Below are 20,448 nucleotides of genomic sequence, written 5' to 3'. Positions count from 1 at the left end.
GTCAACCAAGATGGCCGCCAGGGCTAAAAATAGAACATAGGGGTAAAATGCAAATATTGACTAATTTCTTGAAAACCATTGCAGATAGAGAAAATCTGACATATGCAAAAATGTTCAGAATGTCAAAATCTAACTAAGTTCCATTTATGCCAAAATTGTCGGATGCCCTCGCAAAGGGGTTATTGCCCATAAATGATGATTTTTGGCCAATTTTAACGTTTTTGACTATCTAAGAAATAATTCATGGCAGCCATGGTTTATCAGAGATTTTAACATGGGTTGCATTGTTTGTGTAAAATTTTAATCCCGAGTGTTAGCGAGGGTTAAAATTTCGCAAATAATAATTTTCTCCTCTGAAACTACCAGGTCAAATGGAACCAATCTTGGCCACAATCATCCTTATGGTATCTATTTTTAAAATTATATCCGTAGTCCTTGACGGGCAACCAACATGGCTGCCAAGGCCAAAATTTAATAGATGTATATCATGCTAAAATTGTCATATTTCTTGCATTTTATATATAAAAAACCTGTACTCAATTTCCTTTTGTTTTCACAATTCCCTTTATTATCCAATGCTACATACTATTATGCTGCGATTGGTAAGCACCTATGTTTCCATGAAGTGCCAGCGCTGCAGGTCCAGAGCCGACTTTGCTCTTGTTCTTTCCCATTTTCATACTTAACAAGTTTTCTTTTCATGGTCTGTATGTTTATATTATTGGCAAGTGTTAACTAGAGATCAAAAGAGGTCAGGGCATCAACTTAATCGGAATAAAAATTAGCATGGTTATAAATGCCACTTGGCTAAGTACATGTAATTAAGACAATATAAAAGAAAAAACACACCTGTCATATTTTAAATTTCTCTTTAATTACCGTTATCAGTGCCAGCTAAGTAAATTAACAGTAATAATTATACCCCCGCTCCGAAGGAGAGGGGGGGTATAGTGTTTTACCTCTGTCCGTCCGTCCGTCAGTCAGTCCGTTGTTATGATATTGTAATTATTATGTTTATTTATGTTGGCCTAATTTGTGTTGTATGGCCTGATAGTTGTTTACCAAATAATCTTATAACTGTGCAGTTTAGGAATCACTGGAACAATCACAGAATGATTGGAACTTTCTAGAATGATCCTTATAAAAGATGCGTAATTTAAACTTCTACGTTATTCCAGAAACTTCCGTTGTAACTTTCCAGGATTTTCCACAATGTTCCATTATAGAGTGTTCTAGAATTTTCCATGACAACACTATATATACAGACACTAAAGTTAAACTCTCATAATTAAACTTGGACATAGACATTGATAGACATTAGTATTCATAGCATTTGGATTGACACTTTTATTCTAAAGACAACATCATACTGGATTGTGACATTAGTAGTGAACGTAATATTCAAATTGGATTCCGAAAGATTTCCGGATACAGATAAAGATAACAGATTGGACTCATATTTTGACAGTTAAGTTAACAGTAATATTTGTTTAATACCTTTTGTAAACTTTTGTATATTAAATGTTATTAAATTTTACTATTGATTTGTGTCTTTTGTTGGCTACAATTTAAAGGCGATTTCTGGCCGTAACAGAAATTGGGGGCTCGTCCGGGAGAACGAAAATATCTTATTTAAAATTTATTCAATATTTTTATTATAACTAGCCAACAAAATTCTACAAAATGGCATTTGATGCCGGTAATTTTTTGAAAACGCCAGACCTGGAGAGTTTTGATAATTTAAAGAAAGAGGAATTAGTGTTGCTTGCTAAAGAACTGAAATTAGTTTTTAAAGTATCTATGAGAAAACAAATTATAAAAAATTTGGTTATAGACAAATTAGTTGACGCAGAAATTTTAGGTAAAGAGGCTCTTGAACTTAAGGTCGAAAATATTGACGCCTTTAAATTAAAACAGCTTGAATTAGAACATGAACGCAAACTAAAAGAACTGGAAATGAATTTGAAGGAGATGGAGAAAAGAAAAGAAGATGAATTTAAATTAAAACAGGCAGAACTGAAAATGAAGGAAAGATTGGAAATGGATAAAAAGGAAAAAGAAGATGAATTTAAATTAAAAGAACTTGAAATGAGGGAAAGGCTAGAGATGGAGAAAATGAAAATTGAAATGGTCAAAGAAGAAAGCAACACTAAAGTCCAGTCGAAATCAGAATATTTTGATGCAGCAATATTTTGTGAAAAAAACAGTCGATAAATATTTTCCACAGTTTGAGAAAATTGCTCATAGTTCATTTGTAGTTTGAATTGGCCAAAGCCATATTGGACTACAATGCTACAGAGTGTTTTTGAGGGTAAGGCCGCTGAAATATACTCCGCACTTCCATCAGAAAAAAGTTCCGATTATGACACGGTGAAACAGGAAGTTTTGAAAGCTTATGAGCTAGTACCAGAAGCATATAGACAGAAATTTAGATCTTATAAAAAGTTTGATTCACAAACCTATGTGGAATTTGCTCGGGAAAAAGAAGATCTATTTGATAAATGGCTTACGTCAAAGAAAACAGATAACAATTTTGATAACCTAAGACAATTGATGTTATTAGAAGAGTTCAAACAATGTGTTCATTTAGACTTAAAAACACATTTAGACGACAAAACTGTTGAGACAATACATGATGCAGCTGTTATTTCAGATAATTATACTCTTTCACATAAAAGAAGTTTCAAGGGTCAAAATGTTAATACTTCAAGTGGAAATTACAAAAATCAAAGCACTGAGCGTACTGATAGTAAGCCTGTTGCACAGAATAAGAGTCAGTCCAGTTATAATATGTCTAGTCCAAAATTTGATACTTTTGAGAAGAAGTCACTGACTTGTGCTTATTGTAAGAAGATTGGTCACCTGATGGCTGATTGTTTTAGACTTCAGAAGAAGAATGAACGAGATAATAAGCCGAAGACCAGTGCTTGTACGACACCTTATATTACCAGTACATTGGAATGCCCTGCGCGTCAGGCTTTTAAGTCCAGTTTTTGTGATTACATGGAGGAATATAAACCCTTTATGTCTGATGGGTTTATTTCTATTGTTGATGATACCACTCTTCAGCCTATTAAGATTTTACGAGACACTGGAGCTTCTCAGTCTTTATTGTTAGAAGGTGTGTTGCCTTTGTCCGAGAAGACTTCTGTTGGTGCCTCCGTTTTGTTACAAGGTGTAGAGATGGGTTGTATAGATGTTCCTCTCCATCGTATTTATCTGAAGTCAGATTTGATAACTGGACCAGTTATTGTGGGTGTTCGTCCTAATCTCCCTGTTGAGGGTGTTACATTATTGCTAGGAAATGATCTAGCTAGGAACAAAGTGGTTGCAGAACCAATTGTTACCAGTGAACCGGTGGTGGATGTTAAATCACCTGAAGATGATGCTGAATTGTATCCAGCTTGTGTTGTTACTAGGGCGATGGCTAGAAAACAACAAAATGAGAATTTGCAAGAAGACAAGTTTGATTACATGGACCTTTCTGACACTTTTATAGCTGATATTGAAGATCCTGGTAACTCAGAAAAGGCTATTATAAAACCACCTAGTGTTAACAAAAATGTTATTATGCCATGGCCAGATGTGAACAGCCATTCATTAGACCGAAATAATTTACTCGAAGAACAACATAAAGACCCTGAGGTTCTTCAGCTCAGCCAGAGGGCTCAACCACAGGAGGAAGCAGACAAAGTGGCCGAATGCTATTACCATCAGGACAGTATTTTAATGAGGAAGTGGAGGCCTCCTGATGCTACCCCAGAGGAGGAATGGAGAGTGATATACCAAGTGGTGGTGCCTAAAGTTTATAGACAAGAAATTATTGGTCTTGCCCATGACACCCCCTTGGCTGGACACTTAGGTATAAGGAAGACTTGCCTTAAGATCTTGCAGCATTTTTACTGGCCTAAACTTAGAAATGATGTTGCAGAATACTGCAAATCATGTCATATATGCCAGGTTGTTGGTAAACCTAACCAGAAAATACCACCAGCACCTCTTCTGCCTATTCCAGCCTTTGACGAACCTTTCAGCAGAGTTCTAATTGACTGTGTTGGACCTTTACCAAAGACCAAGACTGGAATTGCATATTTATTGACAATCATGTGTACATCTACCCGCTTTCCTGAGGCTATTCCGCTAAGAAATATCAAGACACCTACTATTGTCAAAGCACTTATCAAATTTTTCACATTAGTAGGACTTCCTAAGTCTATACAGTCCGACCAGGGATCAAATTTCATGTCAGGTCTATTTCAGCAAGTAGTGTACCAGTTAGGGATTGCTCAGTATAGATCAAGTGCGTACCATCCAGAATCTCAAGGTGCCTTAGAACGTTTTCATCAGACATTGAAGAACATGATTAGAACTTTTTGTCTTCAATTTGACAGAGACTGGGATGATGGAGTTCACTTTCTACTTTTTGCAGTCCGAGAGGCTGTTCAAGAATCCATTGGTTTTAGTCCCTTTGAGTTGGTATTTGGCCATACTGTAAGGGGACCGTTAAAATTGATTAAGGAAAAGTGGCTTACTGAACATACTGACTTGAATCTTTTAGACTATGTATCTAGATTTAAAGAAAAATTGTATACTGCTTGTCAAATTGCTCAGAAAAACTTAAAAAATGTACAGAACAAGATGAAAATATGGTATGATAAAGATGCCAGGGACAGAGTTTTTGAGCCTGGTGATAGGGTACTTGTATTTTTGCCAGTCCCTGGACATCCTTTACAGGCTAAATATTGTGGTCCTTATACAATAGAGAGTAAAATTAATGATTTGAATTATATTGTAAAAACTCCAGGTCGGCGCAAACAAAATAGAGTGTGTCATATTAATATGTTAAAACCATATTTTGAGCGTACTAATGTTCTATGTGATAGTAAACCAGTTGCCACTTTAGGCATGGTTAAATTTGAGAACAATCATGACAAACCAGATGTAATTGAACCAATTTTTAGTTGTAAAACTATGGAAGAGACAGTTAGATTGAAAAATTCAGAAATTTTGTCAAATTTAGATTCAAAACTTGCACATCTGTCTTTTGATCGTAGAGAAGAAATAAAAACTTTGGTATTTTCTTTTAAAAATCTTTTTCCAGATGTGCCAAACAAAACCACTGCTGTTTGTCATGATGTTGATGTCGGAGATGCTTGTCCAATTAAGCAACATCCTTACAGGCTCAATCCACTCAAACTTGAAGTTATGAGAAAAGAAATTAAATATATGCTTGACAATGATATTATTGAGCCGAGTAACAGTGAATGGAGCTCTCCTTGTCTCCTTGTGCCAAAACCAGATAAAACTTTTCGTTTCGTGACTGATTTCAGAAAAGTAAATTCAGTCTCAAAATCTGATTCCTATCCGATTCCAAGGATAGACGATTGTATTGACAATATTGGTCAAGCAAAATTTGTGAGCAAATTTGATTTATTGAAAGGTTATTGGCAAGTTCCATTGACACAGAGAGCTCGTGAAATATCAGCTTTTGTTACACCAAATGGCTTATTTCAATATACTGTAATGCCATTTGGCATGAAAAGTGCTCCAGCTACATTTCAAAGAATGATCAATAATGTTATAAAAGATTTAGACCGTTGTTATGCTTATATTGATGATCTTATTGTATGTAGTGATAGCTGGGAACAGCATTTAACACATTTATATGATACCTTTGATAGATTGTCAAAATCAAATTTGACTGTTAATCTTGGTAAAAGTGAATTTTGTCAGGCCACTGTTGATTATTTAGGGCATACAGTTGGCCAAGGTCAAGTAAAACCTATTATGGCTAAAGTGGAAGCTATTTCCAAATTTCCACCTCCTACAAATAGAAAACAACTTATGAGATATTTAGGCATGATTGGATTTTACAGAAAATTTTGTTCAAATTTTGCTACTGTTGTTCAACCATTGACTCATCTTTTACGGAAATATTCTAAATTTATCTGGAGCGGAAATTGTCAAAAAGCTTTTGAAAATAGCAAATCACTTTTAATTAATAGTCCAGTTCTGATTACTCCAGACTTTGAAAAACAATTTAAACTTGCCGTTGATGCAAGCGATGTAGGAATAGGAGCTGTTTTATATCAAGAGACAGATGATAATGTTGAAAAACCTATATCATATTTTTCTAAGAAATTAAATAAACATCAGAAAAATTATTCAACTATTGAAAAAGAGTGTTTTGCAATGTTGTCAGCACTTCAACATTTTGATGTATATTTGAATCCCACTGTATATCCTATTCTTGTTTATACTGATCATAATCCTCTCACCTTCATGCATAAAATGAGAAACAAGAATCAGAGGTTGACTAGGTGGAGTTTATTGTTACAGGAATATGATGTAATTGTAAAACATATTAAGGGTAAAGATAATGTAATAGCTGATGCTTTATCTAGAGCTTATTAAATCACTTTGTATATATTATGTATTTTTGTTCATATTATTCATGATAAGTTTTTGTTACACTAAAACTTCTTTTAAGGGGGGAGGTGTTATGATATTGTAATTATTATGTTTATTTATGTTGGCCTAATTTGTGTTGTATGGCCTGATAGTTGTTTACCAAATAATCTTATAACTGTGCAGTTTAGGAATCACTGGAACAATCACAGAATGATTGGAACTTTCTAGAATGATCCTTAAACTTTCCAGGATTTTCCACAATGTTCCATTATAGAGTGTTCTAGAATTTTCCATGACAACACTATATATACAGACACTAAAGTTAAACTCTCATAATTAAACTTGGACATAGACATTGATAGACATTAGTATTCATAGCATTTGGATTGACACTTTTATTCTAAAGACAACATCATACTGGATTGTGACATTAGTAGTGAACGTAATATTCAAATTGGATTCCGAAAGATTTCCGGATACAGATAAAGATAACAGATTGGACTCATATTTTGACAGTTAAGTTAACAGTAATATTTGTTTAATACCTTTTGTAAACTTTTGTATATTAAATGTTGTTAAATTTTACTATTGATTTGTGTCTTTTGTTGGCTACAATTTAAAGGCGATTTCTGGCCGTAACACCGTCCTCTGTCAGTCCATCCGTAACACTTTTTTGTAACACTTTTCTCAGCTACTATGTATTACAGCTATTAGATATTTGGTATCAAGCATCAGGTTGGGGTGCTGTACCGTGTAAGTGGTTTTCAGGTCTGGTGCTCATCTACTTCCTGTTTACAGACTTAGTACATATATTAGACATAGGGGTATTAATGAAAAATTTTCATAACACTTTTCTCAACTACTATGTATCACAGCTATTAGATATTTGGTATCAAGCATCAGGTTGGGGTGCTGTACCATGTAAACGGTTTTCAGGTCTGTCGCTCTTCTACTTCCTGTTTACAGACTTAGTACATATATTAGACATAGGGGTATTAATGAAAAATTTTCGTAAGACTTTTCTCTGCTACTATGAATCACAGCTATTTGATATTTGATATCAAGCATCAGGTTGGGGTGCTGTACTGTGTAAGCGGTTTTCAGGTCTGTCGCTCTTCAACTTCCTGTTTACGGACTTAGTACATAAATTAGACAGGGATATTAATGAAAAATTTTCGTAACACTTTTCTCAACTACTATGTATTACAGCTATTAGATATTTGTTATCAAGTATCAGGTTGGGGTGCTGTATTGTTTAAGTGGTTTTCAGGTCTGCTGCTCTTCTACTTCCTGTTTACGAACTTGCAGATCCTATAATGATATGGTTAGCGGGGGTAGACTTTTGTGAGTAATAGCTCACAGTTCATCTTGTTTAATATTTAATTCCTATCTTGAACCTGTAATAATAATGAATTAATAGAAGTTGTATCACTCAAAACTGGCAAGAGAAAAAGGAAGGCTCCTTCAACTTTCACACCAAGTGATTGGTAAGTATCAAAAATGTAAGTACACATTGATTAACTTTGGTTAAAAGTTTACGTCCGAGTTCATTTCTCAGATACTATGTGGCCTAGGATCATGTAATTTGATGTGGGGATGTAACTTTGCAAGCCTGTCAGCATCAATACCAAAATAGGTCAATTTGACCTCCATTTCATGCTTGATTGACTTTGGTTAAAGTTTACGTCCGAGTTCATTTCTCAGATACTATGTGGCCTAGGATCATGTAACTTGATGTGGGGATGTAACTTTGCGAGCCTGTCAGCATCCATACCAAAATAGGTCAATTTGACCTACATTTCATGCTTGATTGACTTTGGTTAAAGTTTACGTCGAAGTTCATTTCTTAGATACTATGTGGCCTAGGATCATATAACTTGATGTGGGAGTGTAACTTTGGGAGCCTGCAACATCCATACCAAAATTGGTCAATTTGACCTACATTTCATGCTTTTATTGACTTTGGTTAAAGTTTACATCCGAGTTCATTTCTCGGATACTTTATGACCTAGGATCGTGTCACTTGATGTGGGGATGTAACTTTGGGAGCCTGTCAGCATGCATACCAAAATAGGTCAATTTGACCTACATTTCATGCTTGATTGACTTTGGTTAAAGTTTATGTCGAGTTCATTTCTCAGTCACTATATGGTCTAGGATCATGTAATTTGACCTACATTTCATGCATAGTTGACCCTCCTTAGGTAAAGCTCTTACTTTTATGAATTATTGTGTTTTATAGGTTTGTCTTAGGTACAAAGAATGTTGCAGATGAGGCGAACTTTGTAATCATGGATTACCCTATGTTTTAGCAAGGCACATTCACTGATCATACAAGGTTAGTGCCCTGAGGGGCATTTCTAGAATTATACAGGCCCTGGAGATAGTTTTTGATTTGAAGGAGAATTCAATTTGTGTTTCTTTGGACATCTATAACAGCATCCTGTTACAATTATATCTTCTTAGGTTTTGCTCTTTTGATATAAATTACATGAGTTAAAAAGTAGTCTTAGATTTAGAGTGCACTTATTGGCAGTTATATGCATGTATTACTTTTGCTTATATAAAGAGGTTTATAGCATTGTATATGAAAATCTCTGTTAATATCGACCTACAGGGGATGCATGATGCCTTGATTTATAAAGGTAAATCTAAATTTATAAAGGTTTGTTGTTATCTTGAATTGTGTCACATTTTCTTGTTTAGGGGCTTTTTACAGCTTACTTTATGTTGTGGATTCTTGTCCATTGTTGAAAGCCGTACGGTAACCTGTAGATAAATTTTTATTTGTACTTGGAACCTTTCCAGATGACTGTCTCATTGACAATCATACCACATCCTCTATTCTTATAACTAACTTGATAAGAAAATATAAAGTGCATCTTGAAAAAAAGCCATGGGATAAATATCAAAAAGGGATGTAGCTAGTCTATATTGTTATTGATATGCTTGTATTATACGCCTTAAATCATACTTTTCCTATAGAATATTCAAAATCTGCACTTCAAACTAATGAATTACACTATACAAAGGATGTATACGACAAAAGTTTAATCACATTATCAGCTGAAGTTCTGTTCACCCATAAAACATGGACAGTTGAAGATTTGGAAATTTTCTGAAAATACTGTGTAAAATTAATATAATAGTTAATACTTGTTTCATATGACATTTTACTTGCTTGTTTGTTGTGTATAAGGTATTGTTTTTTATTTCTTTGGTCAACTCACCTTTTTGTATATTATTTTATGTATATAATTTTGTTTTGAGGACTCCCAATAGATTAGCTAAATTGTATGGGGTAATCCTCAGTTGGTAGAGTATTTTGTCTTGCTTCTACAGTTTTCAGGCATCAAATTTTTATTGTATTTATGTTCATATATATATGTAAATACTTGCATGTCCTAATGCTTAACTGGCAGGTCGAAACTTTCCTGGTTCAGTTTAAATTAAACTTAGAATTATTTATTTTTATTTGTTGTCAAATATTAAATATCCTCTGAATACAATTTTTGAAATGAAAATAAAAATTGATGATTTTTAAAAAATTAAAAGCTCAAGTTTGGAATAGTTATGTACATTAACAATTATGTACTAACTTTTAGAACCAGGAAGGTCTCAGGGAAAGTCAGATGATATAGATATTTCTTGAAACCATGAATTTGATTCCTACCCTGACTGATGAGACCAAATGGAAGCAAATTTATAGGTATATAAATTTCTAGTTTTAAGCTCACCTGACCTAAAGGGCCAAGTGAGCTATTTCTATCACTTGGCGTCCGTCGTCGTCTGTCATCGTCAGTCCTTTAACTTTTTCAAAGATCTTCTTCTCTGAAACTGCCAAGCCAAAATGGAACCAAACTTGGCCACAATCATCCTTAGGGTAACTAGTTTAAATGTTGTGAACGACATTTCTGCCGGACAACCAACATGGCTGCCAAGGCTAAAAATAGAACATAGGGGTAAAATGCAAATATTAACTGCCATCTTGGAAACTGTAACAGATTGAGAAAATCTGACAGGGTGACAAATGTTCAGATTGACAAGATCTACCTTAGTTACTTTTGAGTTAAAATTGTCGGATGGCCCCCGCATAGGGGTTATTGCATATAAAAGACTATTTTTGGCCAATTTTAATGTTTTTGGCTATTATCTAATAAGTTTTAATAGATAAAAAAAAAATTAAAAATTGCAAAAATGATCAGCAATAAAAGCTCTACAAACAAGTCATTGATCACTTAATATTAGTGTTGTCAACGGTTAACCGGTCGAACGACCGAATACCGAATACCAAAAACGCTTACCGGTTAACCGGACCTTTTTAAAATTTTAATAAAATTGATGTAAATGTGTACTGAAATCATTAGTAAATAATGTGAAATGATTGTACGAATTGATTGGTACTTGATTAGACAGATCAATTGTTCAGTTTATTGATTAATCTTGTTAACCTTGAAAACATTTAAATTTTATTACTTAATTAGCACATAGACAACTTGTCTGTCAGCTCCGGGCAAGTATAATGTAAACATAATTAGCATATTAAGTTTATTTTGAACAGTTGTAAGCTGAACATGCTGAATAAATTTTACGATTTAGTTTATTTCTTCACTTTGACTTTATATTGTGTGTGCGTACATGTAAATATGCCACCTCCGTCATCTAAGGCTTGGTCTTTTTTTAAACGTAATGCTGACTCCAAAATAGTGAAATGCAAACTATGTGAAATGGAATTAGTCTATACTGGTGGTACAAGTAATATGCTGAATCATCTGAAGTTAAAGCATCCCAATGACTTTTCTGAAACGCCTGAGAAAGTTAAGCAGTCATCGGTTTTAGACTTTGTTCAGACACCCAAATCTAGAAGATTTTCGTCTACTCAATCTGAACTAATAACAAATTCAATAGTGGATATGATTATATTGGATTACCTACCCATTCGCATTGTTGAGGGAAAAGGATTTTCAAAACTTATGTCGATAATAGCTCCAGAATTTAAAATTCCGTCTAGAAATACTATAAAATCCAGAATAGAAAAGTCATATAGTGACAAAAAAGAGAGTTTGATTAAAGAGTTAAATCTCATTGACAGCGTATCCCTTACTTCTGATACATGGACATCGAATGCTACAAAAAGCTTTTTAACAGTCCAGAACATCACGTTGACAAAGACTGGAATTTACAGTCAAATGTGCTTGTTACTCGTGAAATGCCTGAACGCCATACAGGCGAAAATCTTGCTGAACGACTGAAATCTACAATTTCAGAGTTTGAATTGGACGGTAAAATTGTGAGTTCTGTACATGACAATGCTAGGAACATGAATTGTGCATCAGAGAAATGTGACTTTGACGATATGAGATGCTTTGGTCATACCATTCAGCTTTGCATTAAACCATGCTTGGAAATACCCGCTATTGCCAAACTTACTTCACGTGCTCGTAAGTTAGTGGGACATTTCAAGCATTCAACTACAATAACTGCAGAAATGAGGAAAAGACAAAAGTTGTTCGGACTAAGACAGAACGAACTTATACAAGACGTAGTTACGAGATGGAATTCGACTCAGCTAATGATTGAACGCCTATGTGAACAACGCAGAGTTATTACGGATGTAATGCTAGATACAACTGTTACTAAGAAATGTGACACACATATGCTTCTCAAAGATCATGAGTGGGATTATCTGGTTGAAATTTCCGCAGTATTGAAGCAAATGTCTCATGTTACAACATACATGTGTCTGGAAAAGGACGTATCAGCCTCTGTAATGCTTCCTATTGTCAACGGACTCTTAAAAAAACACCTAAAAAACTCTGAAGAGGATAGTGCTCTTGCGCATAAAATGAAAGCAAGTATTTCAGAAGAACTCATCACCTGCTTTAAACCGTATGACATTGAAACTGCATCTACACAGCATGCTTTAGCGTCCTTACTTGATCCGAGGCATAGAACACTTAACTTTTTCTCCCCAGAACAAAAAAAAGTCGCCATTGAAATGTTAGAGTCCAAGTTAGACGATGTGCCATTAAAGCCCGCAGTTAAAACGTCATAAAAAAACCTTGGAACTGAAGTTGACAAGCAACCAGCCAAGAAACAAAGAGTCCAACGATCTTTGGACTTTCTTTTGTTTGACACCGACGAAGATACGTCCTTTCAAGATGAATCGGAAATGTCCTTATACATCAAGGAGCGTGCTGTGCAAGATTCAAACCCACTCGAGTGGTGGAAAGAAAATAATTGTAAATTCCCCAGACTCTTTGTGTTAGCTAGACAATATTTAAGTATTCCTGCTACCTCTGTTCCGTCAGAACGAATCTTTTCATGCGCGGGTCTCATTGTTACTAAACTGAGAAATCGACTATCTTCCTCTGTGATCGACCAGATAATATTCCTGAATAAAAACTATGTACCCGAGGAAAAATGTGAATAACTCTTCTTTCGTTCTTTCTAAATGTACATACTTATAAATTTGTTTTTTTTGTAATTTATTACATATTGAAATCCTAATTGTGTTAGTGTTTGCATTATTGTGTTATAATACCCTGGGATAAATGTCAATTTATTGTATCATAAAACCAGTCATTCGTGAAGTACTTTGTATAAGACTTTGAACATCAACGTAACTACCGGTTAACCGGTTAATCGGTCGAACGATTATTCGGTTAACCGGTTAGGCATAATTGTTCAATTTGACAACACTACTTAATATGAAGATTTTGTTTGAGAAATGAAATACACGTAATTGTAAATACTAAGATTGGTGAGATCAAAGAGTATCATAGAAAATAAGTGAATTTTTACAGATCTGAGCTAGGACTTAAGGGTTCAGAGCTAAAAGGGGCTAAAACGGACTTCTCTTTTTTTTTCATGAAATTTTTATTTTTCATCTTATTTTCATTTTGATTTTTTCATTGTTTTCCTTATGAACTTCTGCACTGATAGAGTCTCGAAGGATTTAACGTAGCTTGTACCGTTTCCGAGCTATTTGGGGCCAAAGTGGTGCTCAATCCCAAAAAACAAACTTTTTTATTTCTCGTCCAATTTCAAAGGTTTTTTTTTTCTTTAGAGTCCTTATGAAATTTCCAACAGAGAATTTTAGCTAGGACTTGCAGTTTTTCCAACCTATTAAGGGCCAAAGTGGTGCTTTTTAGTACTAATGAAATTTCTGTGTCCAGCAAATTACTGTGTCAAACATATTATTGTGTCCACTTTAGAAGTGTGTCAACACTTGTCGATCATTGCGGTCATATCATGGTGCACTCGGCCAAGCTCTTTATTCTTGTATGTCGTTCATGAATTCAAAAATGCTTCATCCAATTGAACTGAAATTTTAAAATTAGGCTGGAATTGGTAATGTCTGGTTACCTTTTTTTTTCCAATTTTGCGATGTGTCCAGAGTTATGGGACTTTGATTTTTAAAAAAATGCCATATTTCTTGAATGTCGTACAGTAACTCAAAAATGCTTCATCTGATTAATCCGAAAATTTTAAAGAGAAAAGATTCCTGCATGGGATGATATAGTTTTTTGACAGAGAGTTTTATTCCAAAGTACAGAAATTTTGCTCTAAAAGTTGGGTAATTTTTGTTTTTATAGAAATCTACCGCAGAATTTTTCACTTCATGACGCAATTTCACGCCTACCAATCTCTCTCATTCACCACCAAATGTGATGCAAAGAAATTAATGAGAGAGACATCCGGAGCTGAATGAGAGAGATACATTTTAGATCAATTAGAGGTAAGTGTGTAAATTAAAACCTCTTACTCAAATTGTTTTAAAAATCAGAGAATGCTATTCTGTGGCAAATTCATTTCTCTATACTATCACGTGAAATGACTGTTTCAAGTTTCAGTTATACATCAAAACCTGAAATCGTCTTTCTGGAGACCTTAATTATCATGTTTACCTGAATCAGTCGACATTGCAAAAGCAATGCGGTGTCTGCCTTTTTGATTTTTCTCTATTTTCGGTATAACTTTACCATTTGCATCTCAATTTGTAAAAATAGAGGAAGAATACCTGGAGTGTTTTTTATAATATGGTTTTATTTTTCCAATGGTGTATATGATCAGTATTTTCAAATTTGCTCATTGATAAAGGTAACTTTTGCATGAATGGTGACTTGGCTTAGAACGGCATAGGCATGAATAAAAAACGGTCATAATACAAGACACAAATTCACTGTGGTCACCTCAAGTTTTTCAACAGGGTATCAAGCTCTGAATGACCCCGACAAGATTTAAAAAAAATATATATCGAACAGTATAACACATTAGTTTGTCACAACATCAACAAACATACAAAATAGAACTACTAAATGTACCCATGGCCAATATTTTCCTGCCTTTGAACTGGTGCATATGCATGCGAGGGGTTAGACAGATGTGGCCTTTGGAAAAATAAATCCATACTATAAAAATTCGTTAAGGTTCCATGGAATCAGTGATAACATGTAACTCTTAATTTGTTGATCTTCAAAAACTGTCCTGAAGAAAAATGTTCCCCACCTCATAATACTTAATAAGAGTCTCTGATGACGGAAAGATTTACAACAGACTGTACCAGAATGTAAATTGACAAAAAATAAGTCTTATTATCAATCAATTTTGGAAAAATCTATATTGTTGTTAAATTTTGATAAAAACACTGTACTTTTATCACTAAAAGCTTTGGTACTAGTTTCAGTTAGTTTCATGAAGGTTTGATATAAATATTGATAATTAAAAACTTTAACAATACACTACCCTTTAATGTGAAATGCAAAAAAAAAAAAATTAAAAAAAAAAACAAACCTAAGTCCATTTATCAGTACATTGTGGAAAAATAGATAAATATTTTTAGGTACAATTTCTTGATCATAAAGGTGCCTCGATCCAATTTAGAAGGAATTCCAAAGAGACATGCCGATAAAGTAAACGATGTTTAAAGAACTTTAACTACAGACTGAACCTAAATGTAAAGTGCAAAAAACTTATTCCAATTACCAGTGAAATTCAGAAAGAAAATCTTTTTTTTTTTCTCAAAATTTAGTTTTGAAACATGCTATATCTCTTGATCATGAAGAAGCTGCTATCCAAGTTTCAAATGATTTGATTAAGATTTGATGAAGTCATTGATGTTTGAAATTTTTTTTAACCATAGCGTGTACAAAATATGATGTGCAACATACTGTCCATTTGCCAATAAAATTCAGAAAAAATAATAAAACTTTTTTTTCTCTCAAAATATTGTTATAGATAGTGCCTCCTCAACATAAAGTCACTGTCTAAATTTCAAATGATTTCATAATGATTTGATTAAGTTATTAATGTTTAAAGGAATTTAAACACAGGGTGTACCAGATGTTGATCATCACAACGCCGACGACGACGACGAAATTAAGGAGCGCTACGTCTCGCCTTCATGACTTTTGTTGCAGGCGGGACGGACAAAAATTGCTCTTGGTAATCTTCCTCTATTTTGATAAATTACATGAAAATGGTAACTTTATTATCAGAAAATAGAGAAAATCAAAAAGGCAGACATCGCATTGCTTTCGCAATGTCGACTGAACCAGGTAAACATGATAATTAAGGTCCCCAGAAAGACAATTTCAGGTTTTGATGAATAACTGAAACTTGAAACAGTCATTTCACATGATAATTGTCGAACACTTTGATATAAGCATAAAGAAATTTATTGTCCTCTCATGCACCACCACTTTTCTCCTGCATCACCACTAGTTCTCATGCATCACCACTAACTTCAAAGAATGATTGAGAGAAAACGGATAGAGTCTGACACTTGATATGACATGGTAGTGATACCTTGCTGGTAAACTTTCTACAACAGTGAAATTGGTAAGATAAGATTAGATTAACATTGATTTCTGGACAATTGTTTGACTTTTTTTCTTGTATTTCCATTGACATGTTTGTAGGAGAAAACGTCTTACGTTGTCAGTTTTGTGTTTACATGCAAGCAATGAATACCAACGTATAGAGAAATGAATTTGCCACAGAATAGCATTCTCTGATTTTTAAAACAAATTGAATAAGGGGTCTTAATTTACGTACTTACCTCTAATTGATCTAAAATTTATCTCTCTCATTCAGCACCGGGTGTCTCTCTCATTAATTTCTTTGCATCACATTTGGTGGTGAATGAGAGAGATTGGTAGGCGTGAATTTGGGAACACTCTATTTTTCCCAAAAATATTTCATACTTTAAAATTATATGACTGAAAAGAGGAAACTTCGAGGCATCCTATGATATATTTTTCTTTAAATTTAGTTGAATATTTAGTTCAAAAATATATAATGAAAAGTTCAGTTTTTGAACCCCAAAAATTTGATGTAAATTTCCGTTAGTGGGGTCACGTCAGTAAAACTAAAATCACACTGTAAATATTCTCACCTGCATAAATTTTATATGGTTACAAAGCCAATATTAAGAGCTTTATCCAGGTTAAATTTCATAATAGTAGTGTGGAATTTAACAGGTAAACTAACCAGTTAAAGTTACGCAATTTTCTTGATTTCTAGTATTCCGCCGCTCGTTAATCATCGATAACTTCAATTGTTTATTGGAAGGTTTCTTGACATTTTTACGACCTCTTTTCACAAGAAAACTACCCCTCATGCCTTTATTATTTTTCTAAAATTAGGATTTTATTGTTATGCGAAAGAAAATTTAATCTTGCAAATCAGTAATAAATCAGCTTCCCTGCATAATTTTTAGAATAATTTTATGATGAGTAAATCAAAAGTTATAGGTGAAAGTTTGAGACACGACGTAGAAAATTTACTGTTGTATCATAGAAATACTGAGAGATTCAAATCCCAATCGTTTTATATTGATCCCAGTTAAAATCAAATACTTAAAATATGCAGAATCCACATAGAGCCACAGATTAAAATGTCTTTAACAATTTTAAATAAAATGTAAAACAGTCAATAAATTTTAAACATGACTTAAAATGAAAACAAATTCATGCAATGAGAGAAATAGAAGGAAACATAATGAATATAGAATCAATATAAACATGCTCATATCAAATAAGAAATATAAATTACTTAAAATAATTATCAGCCATCATTGAACTTACGTACTATGGGGTTCATGGAAGTAGGAAATTTAATTTCAATGTTACAATAGACATATAATTTACATTTAAATATATTAAGTTCAAATCTGTATTTTGCCTTAAACGCATGAAACTACTTACAAGATTTACAGATCCAATACGTTTGTTTGGGCACACATTTCAGATGGACACATTTGCAGATGGTGCCACTCTAGACAGCAATCACATGCCAGAGTTTCCTTAACACCAAGTTTTTGTTTACAAGCAAAACAATCCCATTCATGATGCTCCTTATTCTGAATCATCAATTCTTTTAACAATAACCAGCCATCGTCAGTTAAGATGTTTGCGTATTCTTAGTGTGTTTGGCATTTTCATCTAAAATTTTGTAGGATACATGTCCATATAGTCACTAAACATCAGGCTAGTCTATCAATTGAATGATTTTATATTTCGACATAATGATTTTTTTGGGTCAAAGTCAATGCACCATTCACGGGATTTATTCCAAGACCGAAATTTGGAAATTCGTATACGTTTCATCTATATGGCAGTTCGTACTAGGAGCCCTGGGACTCGCCGTATGAATTGTTCGTACGGAGAGCCACTTGCATGAAAAAATTGACATGAATTCGAGTAATCAGTAAATCTGAACATAGATAATAAATCTATGATCTGACGGTTTTTTTTATGATTTTACTGTTTCTTGTAACATCAACGAGAACTTACAATCTCCACGTAGGACATACCAAGTACGCTTTTGCTGTGTTTTTTTTACAATAATTGTGCAGTATATAGTCAAATTTAATAAAAAAAAAAATGAAAACCAAAATAAGACAACAAAAACTTTTAAAATGTCTGACCTGTAACGTATCCTTTCTGGGGGTGTTGTTGTTCTGTAAATTCCTCCACTGGCTGGAGAAACACTGCATAAAATTTGGCAACTATCTATTAAAATCTAAAACTGAGAATGTAGGGCAAGCAGGATGATCCCTACTAGAGTCTCATTTAATACCAAAATGTCTATAGTTCACAGAATATGATCATCTTAGTTCACTTAAAATGGATGTTCAGTATTTTGCTACGGGTAACGTGAAGTGCATAGCAAAGTCCTCTACTGATTTCTTCAGGGGTGTTAATTACGGTGTCCTTTAGGAGTCATTATATGTAACACGCTTGTTGTTTAAATGCGTATGAATTTTTGACATTTCAATTTTCATTTTTGCGTCCGATGACCCTAAAAATCCATAAATGTAATGTACACTTCATTAGATTTAAACAAATATATTGCGAGCCTTCTTTTGAACTGCATGATTTTGAATTTTGTTTCTCTTACCCCTTTTGGGTCAATTCCAAGGATTCTGAAACGGGGATTACATATGAAGAAAGCCTTCTCATTTTCCTAGTAATTTTTAGCAATACCATTTTTTTAGAACACGACAAAAGTCTTAACTGGTTTATTTTTCAGATCTCAAAAATATATTTTCTTTTAAATTTTACATGTTACTATCCATTGAAAATGGACAGTCATATAGGATACTTAAAAATACTTTGTCGTCGCCGTTGTCTGGACAAATTAGTTTTTTTTTCAAGAATCTGAATGACACCCCCCCCACCTCCTCCTTCTTTCCGGCACTTTTAATCTTAAAAAAAGATAAATGAAAATATAACAACAGCAAATAAGCAAATAAATCAAATAAATAAAAACAAAACGAAAAAACAAAATCTAAGCAAAATACAACAAAAAACAAACACACAGTGCCCAGTCCCCTTTCTTTGCTTTCAAAGTAAGTAAGTCCCTTATAGAACTGAAATTTAAAAAAAATGATTTACTATAGAAATGAAAGATTGTTTGAGATGTGTTGTATTAACTTCGATATTTTTTTGGTAGGGGTGTGCCATTTTTGCCTCAAAAAACGTACCCATTTTAATATAACATTCACTGAAATTCAGTACCTATAGTTATATAAATATTTAAGAAAGAATGACCTATACTTATATACAATATTTAAAATATGACGTCAAAACGTTATTGCAGATCAAACCAGGAGACAAATTTCCGGGGTTCATTTGGGAACTTATTTGAAAGGTGAACTTTCAAATGAATTGATTAAATTTAATATAATAATTGACCATTAATAATGTAAGATTCTCAATAGCATATTTATATATCAAACTCTGACCCTGTAAACTTGATTGTTGTTTTTCGTTTATTTTTTCTATGTATTTCATGTTTTAGATAGTATTATGTATTTGTATTTGTTTTGTTATCTTGTGATTATCATTGGACTATAATTGTCTATGTTCTTTATGTTGTGAACTTGTTTGTTTTGCGTTGACCCTCTTTTGGGTGTATGATGCAATAAAATTATTCTTATTCTTATTCTTATTCTTATATGATATGAAGATCATACCCCAAATCAATATACAGTTATCCAACGTAAATGCATTATTTATCCCGTAACAATAATAATACTGTGACCTATAGACATGGTGTCAGAGTCAATCTATCACAGTCAGATGATTTATCCTGTAACAATAATGATACCTTGACCAATAGAAATGGCGTCAGAGTCAATCTATCACAGTCAGATGATTTATCCTGTACCACTAGTGATACTGTGGCCAAAAGACATAGTGTCAGAATCAATCTATCACAGTCAGATGATTTATCCTATAACAATAATGATACTGTGACCTGTAGACATAGTGTCAGAATCAATCTATCACAGTCCGATGATTTATCCTGTAACAATAGTGATACCTTGACCAAAAGAAATGGTGTCAGAGTCAATCTATCACAGTCAGATGATTTATCCCGTAATAATAATGACACTGTGACCTATAGACATGGTGTCAGAGTCGATCTATCAGTCAGATTATTTATCCCGTAACAATAATGATACTGTGACCTATATACATGGTGTCAGAGTCAATCTATCACAGTCAGATGATTTATCCTATAACA

At 33.5% G+C, this 20,448-nt stretch overlaps 1 protein-coding gene across 6 annotated transcripts in view; it reads left to right on the top strand.

Moving 5' to 3' along the window:
* The window catches only part of LOC143059881 (uncharacterized), a 43,830-nt gene extending 23,967 nt beyond the window's left edge, over positions 1 to 19,863 (top strand). The window contains exons 7-8 of one of the 6 annotated variants that reach the window (XM_076233454.1): positions 7,832 to 7,898; positions 8,654 to 9,692. In XM_076233454.1, coding sequence (XP_076089569.1) covers positions 7,832 to 7,898; positions 8,654 to 8,723 — 137 coding nt within the window. In that variant the 3' untranslated portion in view covers positions 8,724 to 9,692. Of the gene's footprint in view, positions 1 to 1,178; positions 6,997 to 7,831; positions 7,914 to 8,653; positions 9,693 to 14,009 lie in introns of those variants that run through there. The other 5 variants (XM_076233458.1, XM_076233455.1, XM_076233460.1 and 2 more) reach the window with 5 other exon arrangements.
* Positions 19,864 to 20,448: the final 585 nt, after the last annotated feature.

The sequence above is a fragment of the Mytilus galloprovincialis genome, unplaced genomic scaffold, assembly GCF_965363235.1.
Source record: "Mytilus galloprovincialis unplaced genomic scaffold, xbMytGall1.hap1.1 HAP1_SCAFFOLD_35, whole genome shotgun sequence".
Taxonomy (NCBI): Eukaryota; Metazoa; Mollusca; class Bivalvia; order Mytilida; family Mytilidae; genus Mytilus; species Mytilus galloprovincialis.
This window is presented reverse-complemented; position numbering and strand designations above follow the sequence as displayed.